General features: G+C 29.6%; 1 protein-coding gene across 2 annotated transcripts in view; it reads right to left on the bottom strand.

Moving 5' to 3' along the window:
* LOC114278180 (serine carboxypeptidase-like 7) overlaps positions 1–22,628 on the bottom strand; it is a 31,593-nt gene extending 8,965 nt beyond the window's left edge. The window contains exons 1-14 of one of the 2 annotated variants that reach the window (XR_014358508.1): positions 22,371–22,628; positions 22,106–22,251; positions 13,705–13,781; positions 13,015–13,137; positions 12,752–12,854; positions 11,970–12,007; positions 11,034–11,132; positions 8,891–8,977; positions 8,638–8,790; positions 7,557–7,628; positions 5,944–6,059; positions 3,871–3,984; positions 3,734–3,779; positions 2,043–2,168 (exon numbers count right to left, since the gene is read on the bottom strand). Coding sequence is in view for 1 of the 2 variants with exons in the window: in XM_082912264.1 (XP_082768390.1) it covers positions 2,085–2,168; positions 3,734–3,779; positions 3,871–3,984; positions 5,944–6,059; positions 7,557–7,628; positions 8,638–8,790; positions 8,891–8,977; positions 11,034–11,132; positions 11,970–12,007; positions 12,752–12,854; positions 13,015–13,137; positions 13,705–13,781; positions 22,106–22,251; positions 22,371–22,504 (1,392 nt within the window). In the remaining variant the exon portion in view is untranslated. Of the gene's footprint in view, positions 1–1,861; positions 2,169–3,733; positions 3,780–3,870; positions 3,985–5,943; positions 6,060–7,556; positions 7,629–8,637; positions 8,791–8,890; positions 8,978–11,033; positions 11,133–11,969; positions 12,008–12,751; positions 12,855–13,014; positions 13,138–13,704; positions 13,782–22,105; positions 22,252–22,370 lie in introns of those variants that run through there. The other variant, XM_082912264.1, reaches the window with a different exon arrangement.
* Positions 22,629–24,161: the final 1,533 nt, after the last annotated feature.

Below are 24,161 nucleotides of genomic sequence, written 5' to 3'. Positions count from 1 at the left end.
CATTTTTATTTTTTAATTTAAATTAAATAATTTAGACTCTACACTTTAAATTCACTTCGTTCAAATTGAAAGGTAAAATTAATGACTTTGAGACACTTGCGAAAATTTAGACAGAAGAATTAAATTGAAACATGACTTAAAATGTGATGACTAATTTGTTCAAATTTAAACAATAGGGATCAAAGTAAAATTTTGGGTCAAATTATATAGGTGAAAAGTATTAATTACTTTTTTTTTTTAACCAAATTATCTTTAGTTGAACTAAAAATTGGTTACGTCCAGTTAGGTTAGGTCCTTTAATGATCCAAATAATTCATTAGGTAGGTCTCTCTATACGTAGATTATTCATGAAAAAAATTAAATTGATCTAACCTAACTGGACGTAACAGAGCAGATTCTGGCAACAGACAAAGAGGTTTCCGGAGGATGTTCTCGGTTATGTGCATGTAGTTCTTAGCCTCCCATTCGTATCCATTAGATTAATAGCTTTCATATTCATATGTTGTAATTAATTAGTTGCTTTACTTTTATTAGGACTTGTAATAGTTAATTAGTTAGTTAATTCATTTGGGTTTGTAATAATTAATTTAATTAGGACATTCATTCAGACCCTCTTGTGCAAGGGCAAAACTTGTAATATTTTGTATGCCTTCCAACTCTTATTTCTTTCTCCCTTGTATTTACATGCTTACCATAGTAGTATCATGTTTTCGTTTCATATCGTTACCATGCGTTGTATCTATTTTTGCCTACATTTGTCATTTCCTACTTATTTGAATATGTGTGTTACCGCATGCTTTGAGTTAATCCATATGGCATAATAAGTAAGTCGAACCTAGTAGTTGCATTTTGCATGTATTGTATTAGTCACTTTGCATGTTAAGAGCATGCATTTTTTCTAATTATTTTCTTTTCTTTGACTTGCCTCAGTTGAGTACTAGGTGAGTATTTTTGCTTTAGCATGTTGAATGTTTGTTTGTGTTGCCATATCAAGCATATTACTATAAAGCTAAGTACTTATTCAACATACATGTTTGAATGCCTGTGGATGAAGGCTATTTCGTTTAAGTTGGGATGACTTTGATAAATGTACATATGTGCTTGCTTTTCAAATAGCACATATTCAAAACTCTTTTCAAACAAACATGAAATCAAAGCATTTCAAAGTAGCTGACATAGTCTATACTTGTGTGCCTTACATAGTAAAGTTAGCATTAATAATCAAAACCAGAGCATATAATGTACAAAAAAATCACATCATGATTAGTAGAGGCTGATCTTTAATCGGGTGAGTGGGGTGCTCAATTCATGATCTTCCCCTCTCATACCTAAGTTCCTGAGCCAAGACACTTTGGTTATGACGGACAAGTGACCTTTGGCATGAGTCACGGGTTTCCTAAATTTTTCAAAAATATTTAGGTGGCGACTCTAAAATCTAACAATGGAGTCCATTTTTGACATCTCTGATGATAAATGAATTTTCTAAAGATTTGTCAGATTTGGACTCTCATTTGTGTTATTTTGTTTCACATTGCACTTGTGAAACCAGATTCAGAATCACGGGAATCCGAACTGTAGGACTATTGTATCTGAGGAGACTAAATCCCTCCAAAGAGCATAATGGGCCTGAATGGGTTTTGGGCTTATAATGGATGGGCCCAGATGTCTTGTTTGTAGATTGTGCGGATATTTTACTTGGCTCACACTATTATAAGGATGAAACCCAAACTTAGTAACAGTTTTGGTGATAAGAACAAGCGTCGAAAAATTGTCATTGCCATAAAATTAGTCAGAAAAGTCATTGGGAACCGAGGGCGACGCCTAGTGGCGATGTGGTGAATAGATAGGTCAACATTAAATGTAGAACTCTAACTTGAGTACCTTATTTTATTTCTAGATCCACCAGAAGCTAGTGATCACTTTGTCATAGAAAAATAACAAACATTGCATCCTTAAAAAATGGTGTTCATACAAAAATAGTTGTATCAATAGACAAGACCATATCTCATATTAGAGTTTTGGCAGCAACAAAGTGATCATACTTTTGGGTTTTGGCACCCCTATTTGGGTAAGATGAAGATTGATCATAGAGGTTGATTAGAAATCCATCTTTCGAACATAGTATAACATTCAATAGGCTTGTACTCTGGAGCTGTATGTCCTGCTCCCTGTTAACACACACACACACAAAAGAGATTAATTTCACTTTCTTTTACCCTTTTCACTATTGTTATTTTTATTTTTTATTTTTATTCTGAAATTATTAATTGTATCTATTTAGTCTATAGAATGTTTTGTTTATTTATTTTTATTTCAGTTCGTTTGGTCCACAAGATAAAATGTCCAAATTAATAGTGGTGGAAATCTAACCTAATACACCCATAGAAAAGGTAGTTTTATAATCTGCACAATCTAAATCTAAATCATATAATTAACCACTTGTCTTATGATTCACAACTTAGGTAACCAAAGGAAAACTCTATGGTTTGGGGTGCATACCATATGTACCTTATCATAAATTGGCATAACTTTATTATAAAATTTCGTAATATTAATCATAAAATATGTAACCACACCACAAATTGGAATAACAAAAAATGTCGTAACCAAATCATAAACTTTTATTTCATGAAACACAAAATTTTGGACATTTCGTTATGCTAATTTGTGTCGAGATTGCGTATTTTATGATTGATGTTACGAAATTTTACAGTAAAATTACACCAATTTGTGGTAGGATACATATGGTATGCATCCTTAAAGGGTACACACCATAGGTTTTCCCATAACCAAATACCCATATTCTTCTTCACCCCTTATTTCAAAATAGTGAGGAAGAAAAATGAGTGTTGCCTTGTGTGGTTTAATTGTTCAAATTTTGAAATTACATTTTTGCCCATCAAGTTGGCCTTAGCAATTACTAATTTATTTTTCATTTGGCTATGGTTTAAAAACCGACTTGTTGATTAAAAAAAATTATTTTTCTCAAAAGCCTTATCATATCTAATTAATTCATGTTTCACCAAAAAATGAACTTTAACTACTCAAAAGCCTGTAGAAAAATCATTATAGTTAAAAGAATGTGCTAAATAAATTAGTTTTTTTCGCATTAAGTTTTTGTAGTCTTATTTTTAGCCAATGAATTAACCACTCAAAAGCCTGTAGAAAAATCATTAAAGTTAAGAATGTGCTACATAAATTAGTTTTTTTCGCATTTGTCGACTTATTTTTAACCAATGAATTAGTCTTTTTGTCAATAGACAATCATCTCCAATTAGATCACATTAGAAACTATAGCAACTAATTAGACGAAATTGAAAGAAAAAGAATAAATGATGATAGTTTAAGAGATAAAAATGAAAACGACCTAATAAAAAATACAAAGGAAAAACAAAAAACAAAAAAAAAAAACATACTTCATGTTTGGTACTATTTTCATTTTTTTCTTCTAAAATTAAAAAGAAAAAGAAAAAGTGATGCAGAAAACTTTTTGGCTAATTTTTTTTTTTATTGAAAATATTTTTGAGAACATCTATTTTTTTAAGAAATACTTCTAAATTATTTTCTCAATTTTTAGGAACTGCTTTCATACAAAAATGAAAGCCATAAGTGCTTTCAATTTTATTTTTTTTTTTATTTTCAAAAACGTGAACAACAAAAATAAAAAATTTCAAAACAATACCAAACACATTTGAAAAATATGGAAAACAAGTGAAGACGAGAAATTTCATACCTTGACCGTAGCAAATGTCATCCGATTTGAATAAGTCCTTGTATAACTACACATTGGCAACGAAAAATAAACAAATAAATAAAATAACTTTTTTAATAAACTTTAAAAATGAATATGAAAAGCTGAGGTGAACTTACCCCGCAACTTGGCCTTGGACCCACCATGAATGCCACTCATCAACAATGGAATAATTAAGAGCTTTAATCCATGCTTGAGTTCCCAAGAATGGAATTATCATGTCGTGATCACCACTATTTCAACCATCATTCCACCGACAACTTTCTTAATTAGTATTAGGGGAAATTACATTTTTAATTTATTGATTTAAATTTCATTTTTATTTTTTTAATTTAAATTAAATAATTTAGACTCTACACTTTAAATTCAGTTTTTATTTGGCCACTTCGTTCAAATTGAAAGGTAAAATTAATGACTTTGAGACACTTGCAAAAATTTAGACAGAAGAATTAAATTGAAACATGACTTAAAATGTAGTGACTAAATTGTTCAAATTCAAACAATAGGGATCAAAGTAAAATTTTGGGTCAAATCATATAGGTGAAAAGTATTAATTACTTTTTTTTTTAAACCAAATTATCTTTAGTTGAACGAAAAATTGGTTATGTCCGGTTAGGTTAGGTCCTTTAATGATTCAAATAATTCATTAGGTAGGTCTCTCTATATGTAGATTATTCATGAAAAAAATTAAATTGATCTAATAATTATTATTATGTAATTTCATCATATTTAACTTTAAAAAAATAATCACAAGTATTTATTTCAAGCAAGTGGTATGTTCTTTTAACGATAAATCTTTGTTGTTCAAATTTTTTTTTTTTAAGACAAATATAATAAAATTATATAATTACAAATTATTAGATCAATCTTCTTTATTTTTGGTAGATGATCAACACACTAAGACTTTCCAAAAATGAGTAATTTAAATCATCAAAATAAAATATGTTGTAACGCTCACAGCCGAATGGACAGAACTAGACTTCCTTTAAGGTTCTGATTTATGGGAGCTTCTGTACACCGCACATTAATCTCTCTACACTCATCATTTTTTAAACTATTTTTATTACCATTTATCTCTCATTGAAATTACCATTTAAGAATTGAAACCTTAAATTCTAAAGATCAATTTCCTTATTACACCCTGCCACCCATTTTCCCAGTTGAGGCCCATTGCTACCCCTTTCATCTCCTTTCCACACCATTGCCAAACCCTCTCCACTCTCTCCTATATCATCCTCCTCTTGACAACCTCATCTCTCTCACTTCACTATCCTCTTGGCCAGTCATTCTCCTCCACAACCTCCATCTCCAGCTATGACCTCCAACCCCTTCCACCTTTCCTCACTTCTCCTTACCACCATTTAACCTCTTTCCATCCATGCCACCCCTAACTCCATCTCTACCATTGCCAGCTCTTTCTTTCCCTACCTTTCCCCACCCCTTCCCAGTTTCTCTTCATCTTCCTCTTCCTCTCATAACGATCCTTATCCCCTTTTCGCTTCTCCACAACCCCTTGATAGAGGAAGAGGAATCGTGCGTGCATCAGAGAGAGAGAGATAGAGACAGAGACTCATAGAAATGAGAGGGGAAGAAAAGGAGATTGGGTGGTGTCGAGAGATGACGACTATGAACAGGAAAGTGTTGATTGGGAGGAGTGGAATAGAGATGATGATGGGGAAACAGAGAAGATGGCAGGAATGGTGTTGAGAGCTGGTGGGTTGGATGGAGATGGGTTAATAGCTAGCGGGAAGATGGAGAATAGACTGTAGAAATTAGAGGTAGAGGCTAAGGACTTGGGTTTCAAATGTTAGGAATTATGATAGAATTGAGATTTAAGGATGGTGTTCGAAGTAGGGCTAGCAAGGTTGGTGGGGGTAGGCTGAACAGTGGCAAAAATGTGGGGGGGGGGGGGGGGGAGGAAGGACTGCCAAAACTGGAAGTAGGTGCTAGGTTTAGGGTTTCAAATGTTACAGATGATGATAGAATTGTGATTAAGGTCAGTGTTCAAAGTAAAAGAAAAAAATTTTAAATTTTGAGGTGAGAGTTCAAAGAAAATAAGGGTCCAAAGATTGGTGAATGTTATTAACAACACTTTTTAAAATGAATATAATGAGGCAAAATAGTGTGTAAATAGAAGCACCCTTATTTTTTGGACTTAAAAGCTTTTAATGCAAGAAACATAGTGATTTCACCTGTAAATAAGGGACCTATAACCTTTGGTGCTGAGGTTTACATGGTACGGGAAACTGTCCCCAATTGTGCGAGTGTAAGACAATTTGTTGCATCTTATCCATTCCGTTATGCTTCCCTGTTTTTAGAAGTACAATTCATTTTCTTGTCATTTTCTTACAAATAATTTTAAACATAGACAAGTATGTATGTCACTTTAACCCCTAAACTAAAAATTATAACAGTTAATCCCACTTATTTATTAATTTTTTTCAATTTGGACCTTAATGGTGAACGTACCCTTTCATCTATTGGGGTAAATAACACTTTACTTTCTTAAACTATCACTTAGGCCTCGTTTGGCAAGAGGCTATTTTAGTCAATTAGCCAAAAAGTTACTAAATTAGCCAAAAAACCAGCAACTCATACCAAAAAGTCAAAGATTCTCTTTTCTCTCTACTTTTTGCACATATTTTCGTAATTAGCCAAAAAGTCATCCCAAACATACAAGTTTTTTTTACCTACTTTTTTAACCAAATAGCCAAAAAGTTACTAAATTAGCCTGTTCCCAAACGAGGCCTTAGTATCACTTTACTTCCCTCAACCAAAAAAATACTACACTTTGTTTGGTATTTCAACTCAACTACAGTTTTTGAGTTATTTTGTTTTCAGTAAAACTTTTTCATATTTTAATCAAAAACAAAATGCGTTTAATTTAAATATACCTAAAACGTAAAATATTTGTGAAGAAAAATCTTTAAAAAAAAGTTCACAAAAGATGAAAAACTAAAAAATATAAAGATATAAAAAAAATTAAAACTGGCATATTTTTGTATTTCTTTTATCTTTAGTGAATGTTTTGTTAGATTTATTCATAAATATTTTACTTTTTAAATGTATCTAAATTAGAGGTACGTAAAAATATTATATTTTTAAAATATTAAAAAAGTTCACTACAAGAAAACTAAAAAGCTCAAAAATAGTTTTTAAAAATTACACCAAATAAATTATCATTTTAGGCATTCCATTTGAGATATCATTTCATCTCTTTAAGAAACATGTCCTTAAAAGAATATTTACATTATATAAATTTATAATTCAAGGTCAAAAAATGTAGCATTTTTTAGTTGAGGGGTAAAACAAAGTAATATTGGGTGATAGTTCAAGGGTAATTATCCTATAGCTAAAAAGGTATTTTTGTTAAAAATGTCCAAATTGAAAAAACTAATAGATGAGGGAGTTAAAGTGTTACAATTTTTAATTCAAGGAATAAAGTGATATGGGACAATATTTGAGGGGGCTAAAGTGTAATTTACCTAATAAAAAATGCATGTGTATTAACCAATTCAAAATACGTATCAATTATAACCGATACCATTGGTTCATAATGATACGACAGGTAAGCTACTATAAAACACTTTTCTTTTTTTTTTTTTTGCAGTTGATGATATTTTAAAAAGGAAAAAATTATAATAAACTCCCTTCAACTATGGCCTGTTTTTGAGTTACCAAATCTCTGAATTTCTAATACGTTTTGCTCAATCCACCCAATGCTTCTATATTGCAACTAATAAGAATTCTTCTTTCAATACAGCTATTTAAAAATTTGATTCTAAAGAAATAATTTCAAGTGTACCTTTCGGATATGGAGCGCTTCTCGAACTCTATCATTGTTATTCCAAAAATAGGAAAGTCTGTACACGTTGATCTACAATTCAGGATGGCAAACAAATGGTAATAAGATATTCTCCTTATCAAACCATACTTATGGGATCATTGGGATAAAATCAGTGCAATTTCAAGTGCTATATTAGAGCATCAACAATGTTGAATTGCATTGTCAAATTTTAGCTATGCCATAATACAAAAATGTAAAAGTTTGGCAACCTTGCTCCAAACATGTGGCATGGTGAAAGGTTTCCCGTTGGGGTTTGCCCTTCTGGTCTTCACCGACTTTGTGGAATACTTGTATTATTTTTTTACACAAACAATGAAAAAAAAATCGCAAATCTACTAAAACTTGTGTCAAATTTGATACCAAGGATAGCAATGCTAAAATTTAGCAACTTCAATGATAGCTTCATTAAAGCACCAGACTGCTATAATATAGGTATGGGAACTCAAATAGCCTTCCCATTGGAGCTACTCTTACAATTGGCAGCTCCAACATTAATTTTGTAAGCTTCAAAAAGATTTTGATAGACTGAACTTTGTAATTGCCAAACTTTGCCGAACTTCTCTTTTGTGCACTAGACCATCTAATATTGGCTGTGAGGGGCTGATGTTTTCAATAACACCTGTAGGACCAAGTGTGGGGTTCACAGGCCTCTCACATCCATGCCCTGGACAAAAGCCATTTTTGCAGTTCTTCAATTTGGCCGGATTAGTTACATGGGAAGCCCTCACTAATTAAATCATTCTCCTCTATTGTAAAATGTGTAAAATTGATAACTCATCTTCTAATGTTTAAAAAGTCATAACACAAAAAGTATTTAAATTTAATATTTCAATCAATTCATTCGGTATTGGTATAAAATTTTGAATCCAAAATGGACCATAGCTTATGAAAACCTTACTAAAAATCAAAATTTGATCCATTTGTTTTTCTTAATGCCATAGCATATTACCACTAATTTTTCATTTTTTTTTGTTTTAAACGATATACCATGCTAAGTCTAAATTGGGAGCAACTTATTGGAAAAGTTAGGAGGGCTTACACGACTAGAATCACAAGGCGATGGTTGACGAACAACAAGCTCTATGTTTTTCTCGTCGACATATCTTCTTTCACTAAACAATTCCTGTGGTTTTGGAGAAGCAAAACCACATGATGGTTCCAAAATTTGAGAAGTGTCAATTCCATCAATACACTACAAACACAAACAAAGAAGTTTCATCAGTTTAGTATCCAAGAAAAGGCACACAATAAAGTAATGGAAGGGTTTGTAGAACAGAACATAATATATTGACCTGAGAGTAAGCCTGATGATCCTGCAAACACCATGTATTGTTGGGATCTATATTCAAATACTCCCCTTGACAGCTTCTTTGCAATGACTGAAAAAATAGAATTCACATATTGTCTCTATCTTAAGCAGTACGGACATATACACAAACATGACATGTGATATAGTGATTTCAAAAAGGATAAATTACACTGACCTTTCTTAAGTTTTAGAGAAAATACAACAAGCCCTACAGTTTTGACATAAATATACTGACCTCATTTTCAGTAATATTAATGAGATCAAAACTAATACAGATGGTATGAAGACACAAAGATAGGTAAAACGTAATAATGTTATTTTTTTCATTCGTACGACTGATTTGATGAAAAGGGGACCAAATATTATATGAATTAAAATCTTAAGGGAACCCAATATAATTATGTCAAATTTGTAACCCTAAATGATTGGCCTGGTGGTCAAGGCTTGGGGCTTTGGAAGTATGCTCCCCCCAAGGTTTTAAGTTAAAAACCTCTTACGTGCAAACAATTTATTAGAGGAATCAATCTATATGAGGCTTTACCTTGACTTTAATTAGAACCACCACAAGTGGACGGTAGGATTGGTTCTATGGATTAGTCAGTCCTTTGGACCAGATATTGAGTTATCAAAAATTATGTCAAATTTATGGGACTTATTGTATTTTTTTCTAATCTCAAGGGAGGTTAGTGTAATTTACTTTTTCAAAAAAATGAGGACTCAAACAAAGGAGGAACATGACAATAAAAAAAAATATTATATATATGTTTAATTGCTATAAAATTAATTTCACATCCACAAATAATTAAATTAACAAAAATTAATACTAATTCAATATTTAAAAAATAAATCTCACTGTTATATTATCTCTTATCGTTCATGTTTTCTTTAATGGATGAACAATTAATTATTTATATCTAAGTAAAAAGTAATCGCCATTCAAAATCTAACCTCCATCAAATGCATTAACAAACAAACAAACAAAAAAGATTTAATTGGTGTGTCCCCAGGGTATTTGCTCGAAATAAATTAATTAAATGACAGGACACCTATTCAGGGTCAACACTGATTTTTTCGAGGTCCAAAGTGGACTTTTAACAAGGGACCTTCATACATATTTTTTTTAAAAATAATTATGAGTCTAATTTTATTTTTATTTTCTTTCTTGTATATGACAGTACTCATAAAAAGGTTATTTCCAGTATATATATCTATTAAAATTTATTTAAATATACGTTAAAGTTTACAATAAGAAAATGACCAAAATAATATAAAATGAAGTATCAAATAAAAAGTAAACAAAATGTAACAAAAATCACTTAAACATCATTTTTCTGGCATTTTTAACTATAAAATTACTAATCTAGTTTACATAATCCAACTTATAAGCTAAATAATTTTCAATGGATAAAATTGGTAATTTATTTAATCTTTCATTTGACTAATTTTCAATGGATAAAATTGGTAATTTATTTAATCTTTCATTTGACATAGTTGAGTAAAGGTAAGATTTAATTAATTTTAATTTGAAAAGAATAATTGCAAGTAGTATAATTAATCATATTCTATATATATATATATATATATTTTGATCGGCAATCATATTCTATATATAAGCTATACATTTGGAAAATAACTATTCAATAACTTCAAACAATTCACTATATCAATTAGTTTTAAATCATAACTGAATTTTGTCTAGGCCTTTAAATTTCAATGAGATTTTTTTTTATAGGTTAATATAATAATTAACCAAATTTTGAAGCCTTTTTTAGGTTAATTTTCCGGGGCCCAAAGCGACAACTTCCCCGACTTGTATCCAGAGCCTGCCCTGCACCTATTGGCGTGTCCCATACTTGTCCCAATGTCTAACTCCACTACGGCAGATGTTTCAAAGTGTCGGTGTTTCATGGTCTCTTTCATTACCTTTGCCATTAGACACTCAATCTGTTCAGTCTATTCTCCTTATCTATGAAACCATGTCACATGTAAGGAGGAATATTAGTTTGATCAACACTTTATTTAAAAAATATGGGACAATTGTGATTTGTTATCATTGCTGATGAAATGACATTAATTTAAGTAGATTTTAAAAAAGAGAGAGGATTTATTTCGAAGTATTAAATCACCTCGTAAAGTTCGTCTGAAATAAGTCCCATTCCATGAGCAAATGGGATTGCATAATTGCGGTCATTAGGAGTTGTAGATGGGTTGCCAAGTAAGTATCCCTAAACCATTTCAGAATGAAAAGAATTATTCATATATAAAATTTATGGAAAAAAATAAATAAATCAATAAATAACAAAAATAATATGATAATATCATTTTTGTAAATATCATTTTTGTAAACAAATTTATCTTCATAAATGTATAATTATGCATGAAAATTTTATATGATTTTTTTTTAATTACACTAGTAATCCTTATGTCGACCCTTGTATCATTTGTACTTATACTTTTATTTGATTCTCATTTTAGATTTTGTGTCAATTTGGTAATACCATTATGGTTTTTTACGAAAACTATCTCTAAATTGGTTGATGTTTACTCATTGAATTGATCATGTATACAATTATGCCCCTAAAAGTATGAGACATTCCACTCATGTGCTTTGTTTTTATAAAATAATGCTAACAGTTGTAATCAATTAAATCAAATTGAGACAAAGCAAAAAATTCATAATCAAAATCGAGACAATTAAAATTATAAAAACTAAATGTAGACTACCAATAGAATTTGTCCCACTCCTTTAGAATCACAAGAAAACGCTTCGTAACTTTGTGAAGCATTAAAATTTAATTCTCATATTTCTATCAACCCAAAAGATACTATATAAGTGGCCTAGTTAGAATAATGTTATATGCACCAATTAATATATTAATTAGTGTACTAATTGATAATGTGTCATAATTTAAAAGGTTTTTGGTATTTATAATGTAATTAATGCGTGAGATCAATAATAATATCATAACTAGTGTTAATACAATAGTTAAAATACTAATTAGTACATGTAACACCACTGACCTAGTTATTGTAACAGAAAAGAGATATAAAGAGGTACAAACCTTGAGATTGAAAAGAGGTTTAATGCCTGCTTCGTTTCCTGCGTTGCAACACAGTACACTTGATTAATCCCTTCTTCAAATCAATGCATATAGCATTATTTTTTTTTTTTTTCTATTTTCATTTTTGGAAATTACAAAAAAATAAATAAATAAATAAATTCCAAAGTTTGACCTCAATAATTAATTAAACCAAAACTTTTTAATTATTTAAATCCTAAATTTTTAAAATAGTATCAATTTGTTACTGGGTAATTTTCACCAATTTCAACATATATTTATGTTACATGGAATCACATAAGAGTGTCTAGTCAGGACCAGCCCTCAACCTTTTGGGCTTTTTGGGACCCGAGTCAAACTGTGAAGATGCTGTTGGAAGAGGCACATTGGGTTTAGTTTAATTCAAGCGTGAATTCGCTAGTTAATTGAGGATATTCGTGTGTAATTCGTTTTTGTCATCTTAATGAATTGTTTTGTGACTTTAGCCTATGATTTTTGTTCATTAAGATGCTCCAATTGTGATTTTTTTTCACATTAAATCGTTATACCTATTTGTTGTTGATTGTTTGATTGGGATTAATATTCATTGTTTTAAATTGAAATATAATCATGAATCAATATCTCGAAGGTTTTTCAGATTTTTCATGTATGATTTACTCGAATTACTTAGATATGCCCGTTAGATGTCTAGCTACACATATCAATGTATACGTTAGTAGCAAATTGTAGAGTTGTACCACTAGAATTTCTATAAATTTTCTCTCGCTCATCCTTTACTTTCTTACCATTTGATATCAGTTGAACAATAATTGGAACAGTAATGCCTGTGTACGAGTCTCCACCTATGTAAACTGGATTTGAGAGGAAGTCTGGATGATCAATCAACCACTGCAAAATGTTTTCAAACAATAAAATTATATATATATTTTTTTTTAATTCTAAAATTATGTACAACTGGCTTATGCTATGAACTGTTCTTCATTTACTCTCCAAAAGCCACTCTAAAGCATTGCTTCATGTTGCTTTTATTGGATAGTTAAAAAGGTACCTTTCTGAGAAATTCATAAGCTTGGTCACATGATTGCAAATCAGTAGATTGAGAAGCAATTGATGTCATTCCATAGGAGAATCCAGTACCAACAGGCAAGTCTACAAAGATTATGCTTGCCACCTGATATTTATCATTGTATTATGATCAAATTAATGCTATCATATCTGCGCATGCACAGAATCATTGGAGGAAACTCGCTTCTCTCCCGTCAATTTGACTTTCAATCCAAATTTTTGTGAGAGGACAAGTGGATCTCATTGTGGGATTCATTTTCCCTCTCACAAATTCGTCTCCAATCCATCTCATTTGGAAATGGAATGGGCTGGGCATTGTTGTTGAGTCCCATCAGGGGTCATTCTTCAAAGTGAGCCCCTGTGTGCAGATCATTCATAAAAAAATAAAATAAAATTTATCCTAAAATCACAATTATGTATTTATCTTTAAAAAAAAAAATACCATATATGTCTTTAAAAATAAATCGTCTATTTTTTGAAGATAAACGTGATGAAATACGTTATTATAATTAGTAAATCAATTTGATTTTTTTTTTTTTTTTAGACAAACTATGGTTGATGTTAAGGTAACATATAACATTTTAATGCATTAGATAGTTATATATAGTTGCTCTTTAAAGCATATAAAACTAGTATGACAATAATAGCCTCAGCCTTCGTATATTCTATCTACCTTCGTCCATGAGTTTGGATTCAAGACTAAAGTGGGCAAACTCCCTTCTTTCTGGTTGGCCGCAAAATTTAGTGGACCTGCAAATTAGTTAAGCCATTATATATTCTCAATAAATCACCAATTCAAATCGATTGGGCACCTTTTTTTCTAAATTTTTTTTTTATTCTCTGATTTTATTTCCTTCAATTTTGTTTCCTTTTTTTGTTTTCTGCACTATTCACTCAACACAAATCCCTTAGGATCAATTATTTTTTTACATGTATACATGACTAGTGAGGAACATAAAAATTGTACAAAAAGGGCTAAAGTGTAATCATTTAGAATTTGTAAGGGTGCCGAAGTAAAATTATGAGATTGGCTTTCTTCCAGTCCGTGATTAGATTAAAGGGTGCTGTTGGACCCGTAGGGGCTTACCATAGGTCCCATTTCGATAATTTAAACTGTTCGATGTATAAAAATCGTCGAGTACTATATGCCTGTAAAAAATCACGTTGACCAGATATCAATAGCTATTTCATCAGATCAGATTTCTATCAACCGTTTATTTTTTCACCTTCTTTTTTTTTTATAAAAAAAAAAAAACTGATTTGATCACGTAGTTATCGATATCCAATCAACGTGATTTTTTACAAGCATATAGATCTCGATGAGTTCTATACATTGAACGGTTCATATAATCAAAACAAGACCTGTAGTAGGCCATCGCAAGCCCAACAGCAAACTCTAGTCCGTGAAGCCAAACCCTAAGATTATATGCATGTTAGTGGGACCAAATTTTATATATAGATATATATATATATATTTAAATACTCAAAATTGCATTAGGAGTGAGATTTTTCAAAAGTTTCGAGCATGATAAAATTACTTATATTTGGAGGAACGGTAGTAAAATTGTATAGATTTTATAGGGGTCAAAATAGTTTTTATTTCTTTAAATTTTTTTTAACACTAGTTAGAATTGTAGGGAAAATGAGGAGATTGTATTAATTATTGAGGGTAAATTACAAATACACCCCTTAAAATTTACTTAAAATATGAAATTATTTTTGTGATTTAAAAAATTACAAATATTCCCTTATTAGAAATTTTTTATTTATTACTTTGAGTTGCACCCCTCCATATTTGTATAATTTTATTTAATATTTTTTATTTCTATCCAACTATTGAGTAATTTCCCTAAAAAGAAAGTGTCTATATTGGTGATTATGGGTGTGCGCGGTTCGGACATTTTAAAAGTGAAATTATGAAGTAAATCGTGAATAAATAACAAAATCGCAGTTTGGAGCGGTTTCAATTTACTAGTTGATTGAAAAATATTTTTAAATAATTATCAATCATTTGTATAATAGATAATATTAATTTGTATAATATTTTTCATATATATAATATAAATTAATTTTACATAATGTTTTTCATATATATAACTACTACTAATGTTTATTAAAATTCACATCTTAAATCTCACTCACACGCATTTTTATTTTTATATTTCATTAGATGTTAAAAAAAATATATGTATTAACTCTAATAGAATGGAACGATTTCAAAAACGGATTATAAATTTTAAAACTTAATTCACTATTAACCAATAAATCAAAACAAGTTGATACGATTTTAGCGACATTTTATACAACCCTAATGATAATACCGTAGAAAAGTTCTGACTTTATTCTCTTATATTCTAAAACTTGACATAATGAATCCAACAGAGATAGACGGCACACACAAGGTGCAAGTGCATGGAAGTGCAAGAGATTCGAGAATTTTAGTAAAGGTAGATTATAATCAGTGATTCTAAGATCACTAGGTCAAACTCAAGATTTAAAAAAAGATTTGAGATAAAATTTAACAAAAATGTTCGGATCACAGATGTTGTACTAAAATTTTTACGAAACTTCTCATGTGATATGATTCCACAGGGGTGTGGGTATGTGTATTTGGTAATATTTGGGATCCTTGTTTGGGAAGTGACTAAATATAATAAAAAAATTATTATAAATTGTCTTATCACTCTTTTTTTTTTTTTTTTTGTATATCTTTTCGTAAACAGTCAATTCAATTCCCACACTCTAAAGATTGTTTTGGATATAATTTATAAATTGTTTTTTTTTACTTATTACAAAAATATATATATATATATATAAATAAAATTAATATGATAAAAATAAATCAATAAATAACTTATTTATAATATTGTCAAATCTAATGAGAAGAGTCGATGTATGGCTAAGATTTGACTAGGATTTCTCCCATCCAGACGAACCAATTTACGGCCACAGTTGGACCAACGAACCGATTTACAGTCATGGTCAAACCATTGAGCTAGTATATGGTCATGGTCCCACCAATGAGAAAATAATAGGAAAAGAAAAATGATTTAGACCTCTGAAAAAAGACCTCTAATGAAGCTCTAATTTGTTTTTTTCTTCTCCCTTTTTTGTCTTCTACTTCACTGTTGTTTTGTTTTGTTTTTTTTTTTTTTTTTGCTGGACAGCTCATTAGAGCTGTACTGCAGATGCTCTAATTAGAGCTCTGCAGCAGCTCCGATAGGAAAATAATCAATAAATTCTATTTTACTATTAAGATTACTATTAAATCTTATCAAGTTTGAATATGAAGAATTAAGATCTATTTGTCATAAAATATTTTCAAAAAGTTTATTTCTTCATAATGATATATTTTATCTTAATTTTACGCTTCTCATTTAATATGAACAATAATTTATAAATAATTTTAACTTAATTAAAATTGAAAAATATAAGTAACAATTGGATCAAAACAACTTTAGTATAAAATGCATCATTTTTTATTATTTCCAATTATGAATTTTATTTAGTATAAACAATTTAAAAAGTTTAAATTCTATTAAATTTCCAAAGAGTTATGAAAAACAACACTATGGCAAATTTATATATTTCTCAATACATGAGATAGTTGATGTGTTTTTGTTTATAAAAATTCATTTAATTCAACAATTAAAAATATTATTATTATAAAATTTTAAATAAATTAAAATTATTTATGAATTTTTTGGCTCATATTTTAATGAAAGTTTAAAATAAAATATACTATTATGAATAATTGAATTTTTTTATAAGAATTTATAAAATAAAAAAGAAAATATAAAGGGTTTGTCAATTGAAATTTGATGTAACTCAATAGTTGTTTTTGAAACAAAATAAAACTTATCGATAATTTTTTTTATTGTGGTTTATAATATTTTAATAAAATATTATAATTTTTAAGATTAAAAAAATATAATTTTGCTTAGATTAAAAATATTTATGAAATTATTGTTCATAATAAATGAGGGGTAAAATTGAGATAGCATATACCATTATGAAGAATGAACTTGTTGGGAATATTTTATGAAAAACGCTAAAAATTGATAGATCTCAATACTAATCTTAAAAGTAACATAGGACTTGGCACTTTGGGAAGAGGTTAAAAAAGTCAATTTTTTGGTTTTTTAGCTTTTTTAACCAAAGAAGCCAATTTTTTTTTGTCAAAAAAACCATCAAAAAAGTCAAAAAGTGCAAAAGTTAATTTTTTATCAACTTTTCAAAACACTACTTAGCGGTACTTTGGAAAGTAAGTTAAAAGTTACTTTCTAACTCTTTAGCATACTTTCTCTCTCATAAAAAAAAAAGTCGAAAAGTCAAAAAAGTTAAAAAGTTCACTTTTAACTATCTTTCCAAAACACTCCTTAGTTATTTTTTATTTTTATTTTTTTGGGTGTATTTGGTTTGATTTTCAAACATTATTTTCTAACTGCTTAATTTTTTGTTTTCGTTTTATTGCTTATTTTTTATTTTTTATTTTTAAAATATATTTAATTTAAATGTTTTTAAAAGCGTACATATATTAGGTTATATTTTATTTTTATATTATTATTGATTTCTATTAATTTTTAATATAGACAATTAAATTTTATTTTTTATTACAAAAAAAAAGTCAACAAATGGAGGGAGATTTTTAAAGGAAAAAAAAACAAAAACAAACCGTAGAAAAAGGTCATTTGAACAATTTTTTTTTGGGACATCATAATTTTTTTTGGGTGCATCAGAAAAACGTCATTTGAACAATCATGACTACTTTTGTTGATCAATGATCATGTTGAACTGTCAGAATGACCTGTTGCTATTAAAAAAGCAACATTGGAATGAAATTACATTCATATGCTAGATTTGGCATAATGGGTTAGGATTAAAATAGTTCAAAATAAAATAAAATAAAATAAGTTAAAAAATTAATAAAATAAAATATGATATTTAAATTATAATTATTTTATTTTTTATTTTATAAAAGTTAAAAAAATTAAAAATTTATCATAAATGAGACTCTTTAGTCTAGGTTAAAATAATTAAAAAACTAAAAAATCAACTTACTTCCCAAATGATGGCATATGGCATATAGCATATATATATATATATATGATGAGATTAGAGTGTCTTCGGTTCTTCATCGGACTGGACAATGTAGTTTGGTTTATTGGGCTGATTTTTTAGTCATATTTTCATAATTCGAATCGTTTAAATTTTAAAATTTATCGAATATGTTATTCTTCTAAAAAATTAAGTTGATCGGATGACGAAAAATATGTGTTTAGATTAGTTTTAAATACACTATTTATTTTTTTACCATATATTTTTTTTATCCAAAACTGATTCGAACACATAATTTTTATTATTCGATCAACTTATTTTTTTTATAAGAATGATATACTTAATAAATTTTAAAATATAATCAATTTATATTATTGAAACAGAACTCAAAAATAAAATATCTATCCAGTCCAACGAAGGTTTGACGTATAGTAAATCTGCAACCTGCATTTAGTGGCTGTTTGGCATATGCTAAAATAGCACATGCTATCTTAGCACATTATTCTATTTAAGTCACAATTATCTTATTTTGGGATGCTACCTTTTTAGCCAATTAGTCAAAAAGTTACTAAATTAGCCAATTAGCCAATTAGTCATACCAAAAAGTCAACAATTACGGCTTCTCTCTACTTTTTGCACAGCTTTTCGTAATTAGTCAAAAAGTCATCCTAAACATACAAGTTTTTTTTTACCTACCTTTTTAGCCAATTAGCCAAAAAGTTACTAAATTAGCCTGTTCCCAAACGACGCCAAGTCACATTACCTCTCTACCACATCAACTCAAACCTAATCCATATTTCACATTTTTCATAAAAAATTCAAAAAGCATACTAATCTAACACTTCTCAAACAACTCCTATTCACCGCTCATGGGTGAAATCCCAAATTTACGGATGATTAATAACTAGCGGTCACACGTCAACGAACTTAAACTACATCTTTATTTTTTGGTAAATTGCAAACACACCCTCTAAAATTTATTTAAATTACAAATTATCTCTTGTAATTCTAGAAATTATATTATATCCCCTAAATTTTTTAATTTCATAACAAATAGATCCTTTTATTAATAAATCATGAAATTAATTAACATTTTTTAATAATGTTAAAATTTTATTTCAATTAATAATTCAGATAATTTTATTATTGGTAAACAGTTAAAAATTTGGGAGACTTATTTATAAGTCTTTTTTCAGACACTTATGATAGGTTAAATCCTGTGTAATTTCTTATAGAGGTTCAAGTCCTATTTAGATAGGAATGTATTCCACAAGATCCTACATAAACGTAACGTGACGTGACACTTACATAAACGTAACGTAACGTAACGTGTCACGTTACGTTTCACAAACTTAATGAGTTTTTATTTTTTAAAATTAAATGTGAAAATATTGCTAGTTTATGTTGATGTCACGTTACGTTTCATATAAATATGATCTTTGGTAACATAGGAAATTAAATGTTAAATGTTGTCATAGATCATAGGTGTCACGTTACGTTTATGTAGGTGTCACATTACGTTACGTTTATATAGATATGATCTATGATAACATTCAATTTCCTATATATGATTTTACTATTATTTATGATATTAACAACTAATATTGAAGGTAAATGTGTCAACAAACTTCCCACAGGATTTATAAGAACATATATTTTTTAATAGGACCATATGTAGCATAAATCTCCCTAATAGGACTTATAAATAATTTTTCCTAAAAATTTTACTTTTTCAATTAATTCTGTTGAATAAAAAATTATGACAGGGAGATATTTGTAATTTTTCAAACCACAACGAACAATTCATATTTTAAGCAAATATGAAGAAGTATATTTATAATTTACCTAATATATCAATCAGCTACCTAAGAGATGAGGGGATTACCCATTTTGGAGAAAAATAAAAGCCACTTTTTTTTTCAATTTTTTTTTTTAGTATTTTTTGAAATCGTATCAATTTTTTTATTTTTTTAATCTGCCTTATCGAGATGAATTTAAAAAGGAAAAATGACTCGTAACTCGAATTTTGTCCGGCTCAAATGACCCGAACTACCCAAAACGACGTCGTTTTGGGCATTTTTTTTTTTTTTTTCTTCTTCTTTCTTTCCTTTTCATTCTTTCGAACATAGACAGAGAATGAAAAGAAAATGAGAGACAGAGAGAGAGAGAGAGAAAAAAAAGAGAAAAGAGAGGAGAGAAGAGAATCGACGGTGATGGTCGGTGATGGTGGTGGAGATCGACGGCCCAATCTTCTCTTTCAAACTTTTTTTTTTTTTTTCTAAGTAGATCTGGATCTGAAAAAAAAAATTTATTGATGATGATAATATCAATCCGGATCTGCAGACCCAAGGAATTTTTTTTTTGTTTGTTGATGAAGATGATGATGATGTTGTTGCAATTTGTTGATGTTGATGTTGATGTTGATGTTGATGAAGATAATGAACAAGATCTGCAGACCCAGCGTGGCAGACCCTTCTTCTTTTTCTTCTCCCTTCTTCTTATTCATCTTCAGAAAAACAACGAAAAAAAAAAAAAACACCAAAATGACATCGTTTTGGTGTCGGGCCATTCGAGCCACGCCTTTTTCGAGCTACCAATCAGAGTTGTTTAAAAAGTATACTTGTTTTAAAGAAGTTTTAAAAACCTCACTAAAGATGAAAATAAACTAAAAATGATTGCTTATTTTGATTTATTTTTGTGTTTTCTATATTTGTTTTTTGAATTTTTTTGAAAAAAAAATTATACTTTTTTGGTACATCTTATCAGGCTGAATCTAAAAACGTAAAACTCTTTCAATAATTTTCAAAAAAAAGTACACTAAAGATGAAAAAAAAAAGGTATGGCTTCTGTTCAGTCCGAGATCGGACTGGACTGTGCTGTTGGGCTCGTGGGGACGCACCATGGGTCCCGTTTTGATAATCTGAACCGTTCAATGTGTAGAAATCGTCGAGTACTATATGCTTGTAAAAAATCACGTTGATCGGATATTGATAGCTATGTGATCAAAACAGTTTTTTGTCAACCGTTAATTTGTTCACCGTCCAATTTTTTTAATACGAAACTGATTTGATCATATAGCTATCGATATCCAATCAACGTAATTTTTTACATACATATAGTACTCGACGAATTCTACACATTTAACGGTTCAGATTATCAAAACAGGACCCGTGGTGGGCCCCCACGAGCCCAACAGCATGGTCCAGTTCGATCCCGGACTGGAAAGAAGCCATACCCGAAAAAAAACACCCCCCAAAAAAAACAAAAAACCATGCCCAAAACACCCAATCTTATACCTCATCATCTCATTACCTACCTCCCTGTTCTCCCCTCTTGCCTATTCGACTCTGCCTCACCAACACCGACAACCAGTGTCTAGACCTTCTACCCATAACAACCACCCTTACCTCCTTGTAGTCCATGAGCATCTCCAATCCAGTATCGATGCTTTATCAAATTTAAAATTTGATGAAAAGAGTCAAATGAGACGTTCCAACCCTTTCATCAAAATCATATTAAATCAAGAAAAAACTCAAATTTTCATCAAATGAATGGAACCTTTCATCTTTCATTAAATTTAAATTTACGGCTCGGCTAGACATCCTTCCAAATGTCTACCAAGAGTAATTTTGACAGTTTTTTTATTTTCATTCAGACGTCCTCCCGGACAATCGGGAATGTAAAAAATGTAATGAAAATTTTAGTTTTAGCATTAGAATGAAGAATATCAAAAAAAAAAATTTAAAAATGTTTACTCAAATTTAGATGGTCTTACAGCTCTCACTTAAGGGAAGCTGTTGTCTTCTTTTTGAGGTCACATGATGTGAAAGTCAAACTAAATACTGATATGCAGATTATTGTTGGGTGGGTGCCGTAATAATACAGATGCTTTACGGTTCATCCATCCGTGAACAAGTAAATCCCAAATCTATCATCACTATTGTGTTGGAAATGGGAAATACAATACAAGGATTTGAGGAGAGAAAAGAAAGTGAAGTTGGAGATGAAAGATTTACCTATTTCATAAGCGAAACCAGAGAAAGCAGAGCAGCCTGGGCCTCCTGTCAACCAAAGAAGCAGAGGGTCCTCTTTGGGGTTGGATTCAGACTTAACAAAGTAGTAAAAAAGCTGTACATCTTCTGATTTATCCACACCCACATACCTGACACATACATGTATACACAATACATAACATAACATAACATTAATCAACTATATATTCATGCAAAAACAGAGAAGAAGAAAAAAAATGAATCAAGTATACTGAGTTGACCCACCCACCCGGTTTCAAGTTCAAAGGGAAGGGGTCCTTCAAATCCTGGGAGAGACTCAACCACAGAGTAACCGAGTACGAGCTTAGATGAACAAGCAATCATCGAAAGAGAAAGCATGAAAATCAAAACCAAGTGTGCCATTTTTGAAGCCAAGTTTGTGTTTAATTGGAAGCAATCAATAACAGCGACACAGCAAGTGGGGGATAAGAACAAAGGGTCGCCGATCCAAAAGGAACCAAGTAGTTGATTTGTATTGTACACTTCTCTTTATCATCTTTGGACCCTCTTTCTTAATTTCTTGATGATGTCATGACAAATAAATTAACAACAATGATTCATCCCACTAAAAACATCACCACTAAGAGCATCTCCAACGGTAGTAGGCATTTTACCTATCTAAATATTACTATAAAGTATACATTTTATTTTGCTTGTCAATTTTTTCATGTTTCTACTCCAACCATGCTCTTTATTTTAGCTATTCATCCAAATATTATTAACTTCATAGAATGCCACGTCAGCAACAAAGATGGAGGGAAATAATCTTAATGATTAAATACATTTTGCCTAGTCTTGAAGGCTAGCTACATGTAGCTAGTGAATTTGAGATGAGCCAAAATGCCTAATCATATGCCTAGTGCATTGGAGTTAAAAAAAAGTGAGTCATATTAGGCATTTTGACTAACAAACATCATATGCCTAGTGGGTTGGAGATGCTCTAATAGCACTAATGAATTAAAAAAGTAAAAAAAAAAAAAAAAAACACAACTCCAAGACCAAAACATCACATCATTAATGGCGGGACCCACTGCCACCTAATTAGTGGGAGCACTAATTAGTGCTCCCAAGCATTTTTCATAAATTAATGTATCCTCAGCAATAGTGACAGATAACTGTATTTTAACCATTAAAAAACAATGACAAATAAATTGTACGTGTTAGATTTGAATTTGTTTAATTTTAACATAAACTATTATATATGACCTTGTTTTTCAATTTTTTTTTATAATATATATTTTTTAATTTGGTGCCTGAGCTAATAAGTTTTATTTTAATGTAATCCAATTCTTATCTACCATCTAATTATTGACAAAAAAAAAAAAAAAAAAAAAAAGGAATACATGACATTGAGATGCTCCTAACTCAATCCAAAAGCGAGAACAATCTTTAGAGTTCTGTAAAAAGATAATCCAATGTATATAAACTTATCATAAAATTACATAAATTTTTAGAAAATTACATAAGATCATTTGTATAAATTTGTAAAAATTAATGTAATTTTATGGTTAGATTACATATGGTGTACATTGCATATCGGAGAATTTTTCTATAAAAAAAATAATCAGATTCTTTTTATCATTTTTTGCAATTAATGAATAGATTTTAAAAAGGTCAAAAAAGAAAGGTTAATAATCTGAGAAAAATGTCAAAAAAATTCAAAATTTCAAATTCAAAGTATTTACACATTCCAAAATTTGTATCACATTATTTCCATGAGTTTTCTTTCAAATTTTAAAATTTTATTACTACGTCACGTTCATGAGAATGTTATCAACTTTTTTTCAGCTAAAAAAGTCAATAAAGATTTTTTTTAAAAAAAAATTAAAATAGTCAATAAAATAAAATATCATATCATTCATATCAATTAATCATTTTTTCTTACAACTATCTATTCAACTACAAAAATATTCAAAAATCAACCCAAACCAACTTTTTTCTTCTCATAAAAAACAAATAGTCAAAAAGCTAACTAAAATAACCAACATGTCAAATGAAGGCTTAGTTAAATGGGATTTAC

This window comes from Camellia sinensis, unplaced genomic scaffold (assembly GCF_055761805.1).
Source record: "Camellia sinensis isolate YWXY unplaced genomic scaffold, ASM5576180v1 Unanchor3, whole genome shotgun sequence".
In the NCBI taxonomy this organism is placed as follows: Eukaryota; Viridiplantae; Streptophyta; class Magnoliopsida; order Ericales; family Theaceae; genus Camellia; species Camellia sinensis.
This window is presented reverse-complemented; position numbering and strand designations above follow the sequence as displayed.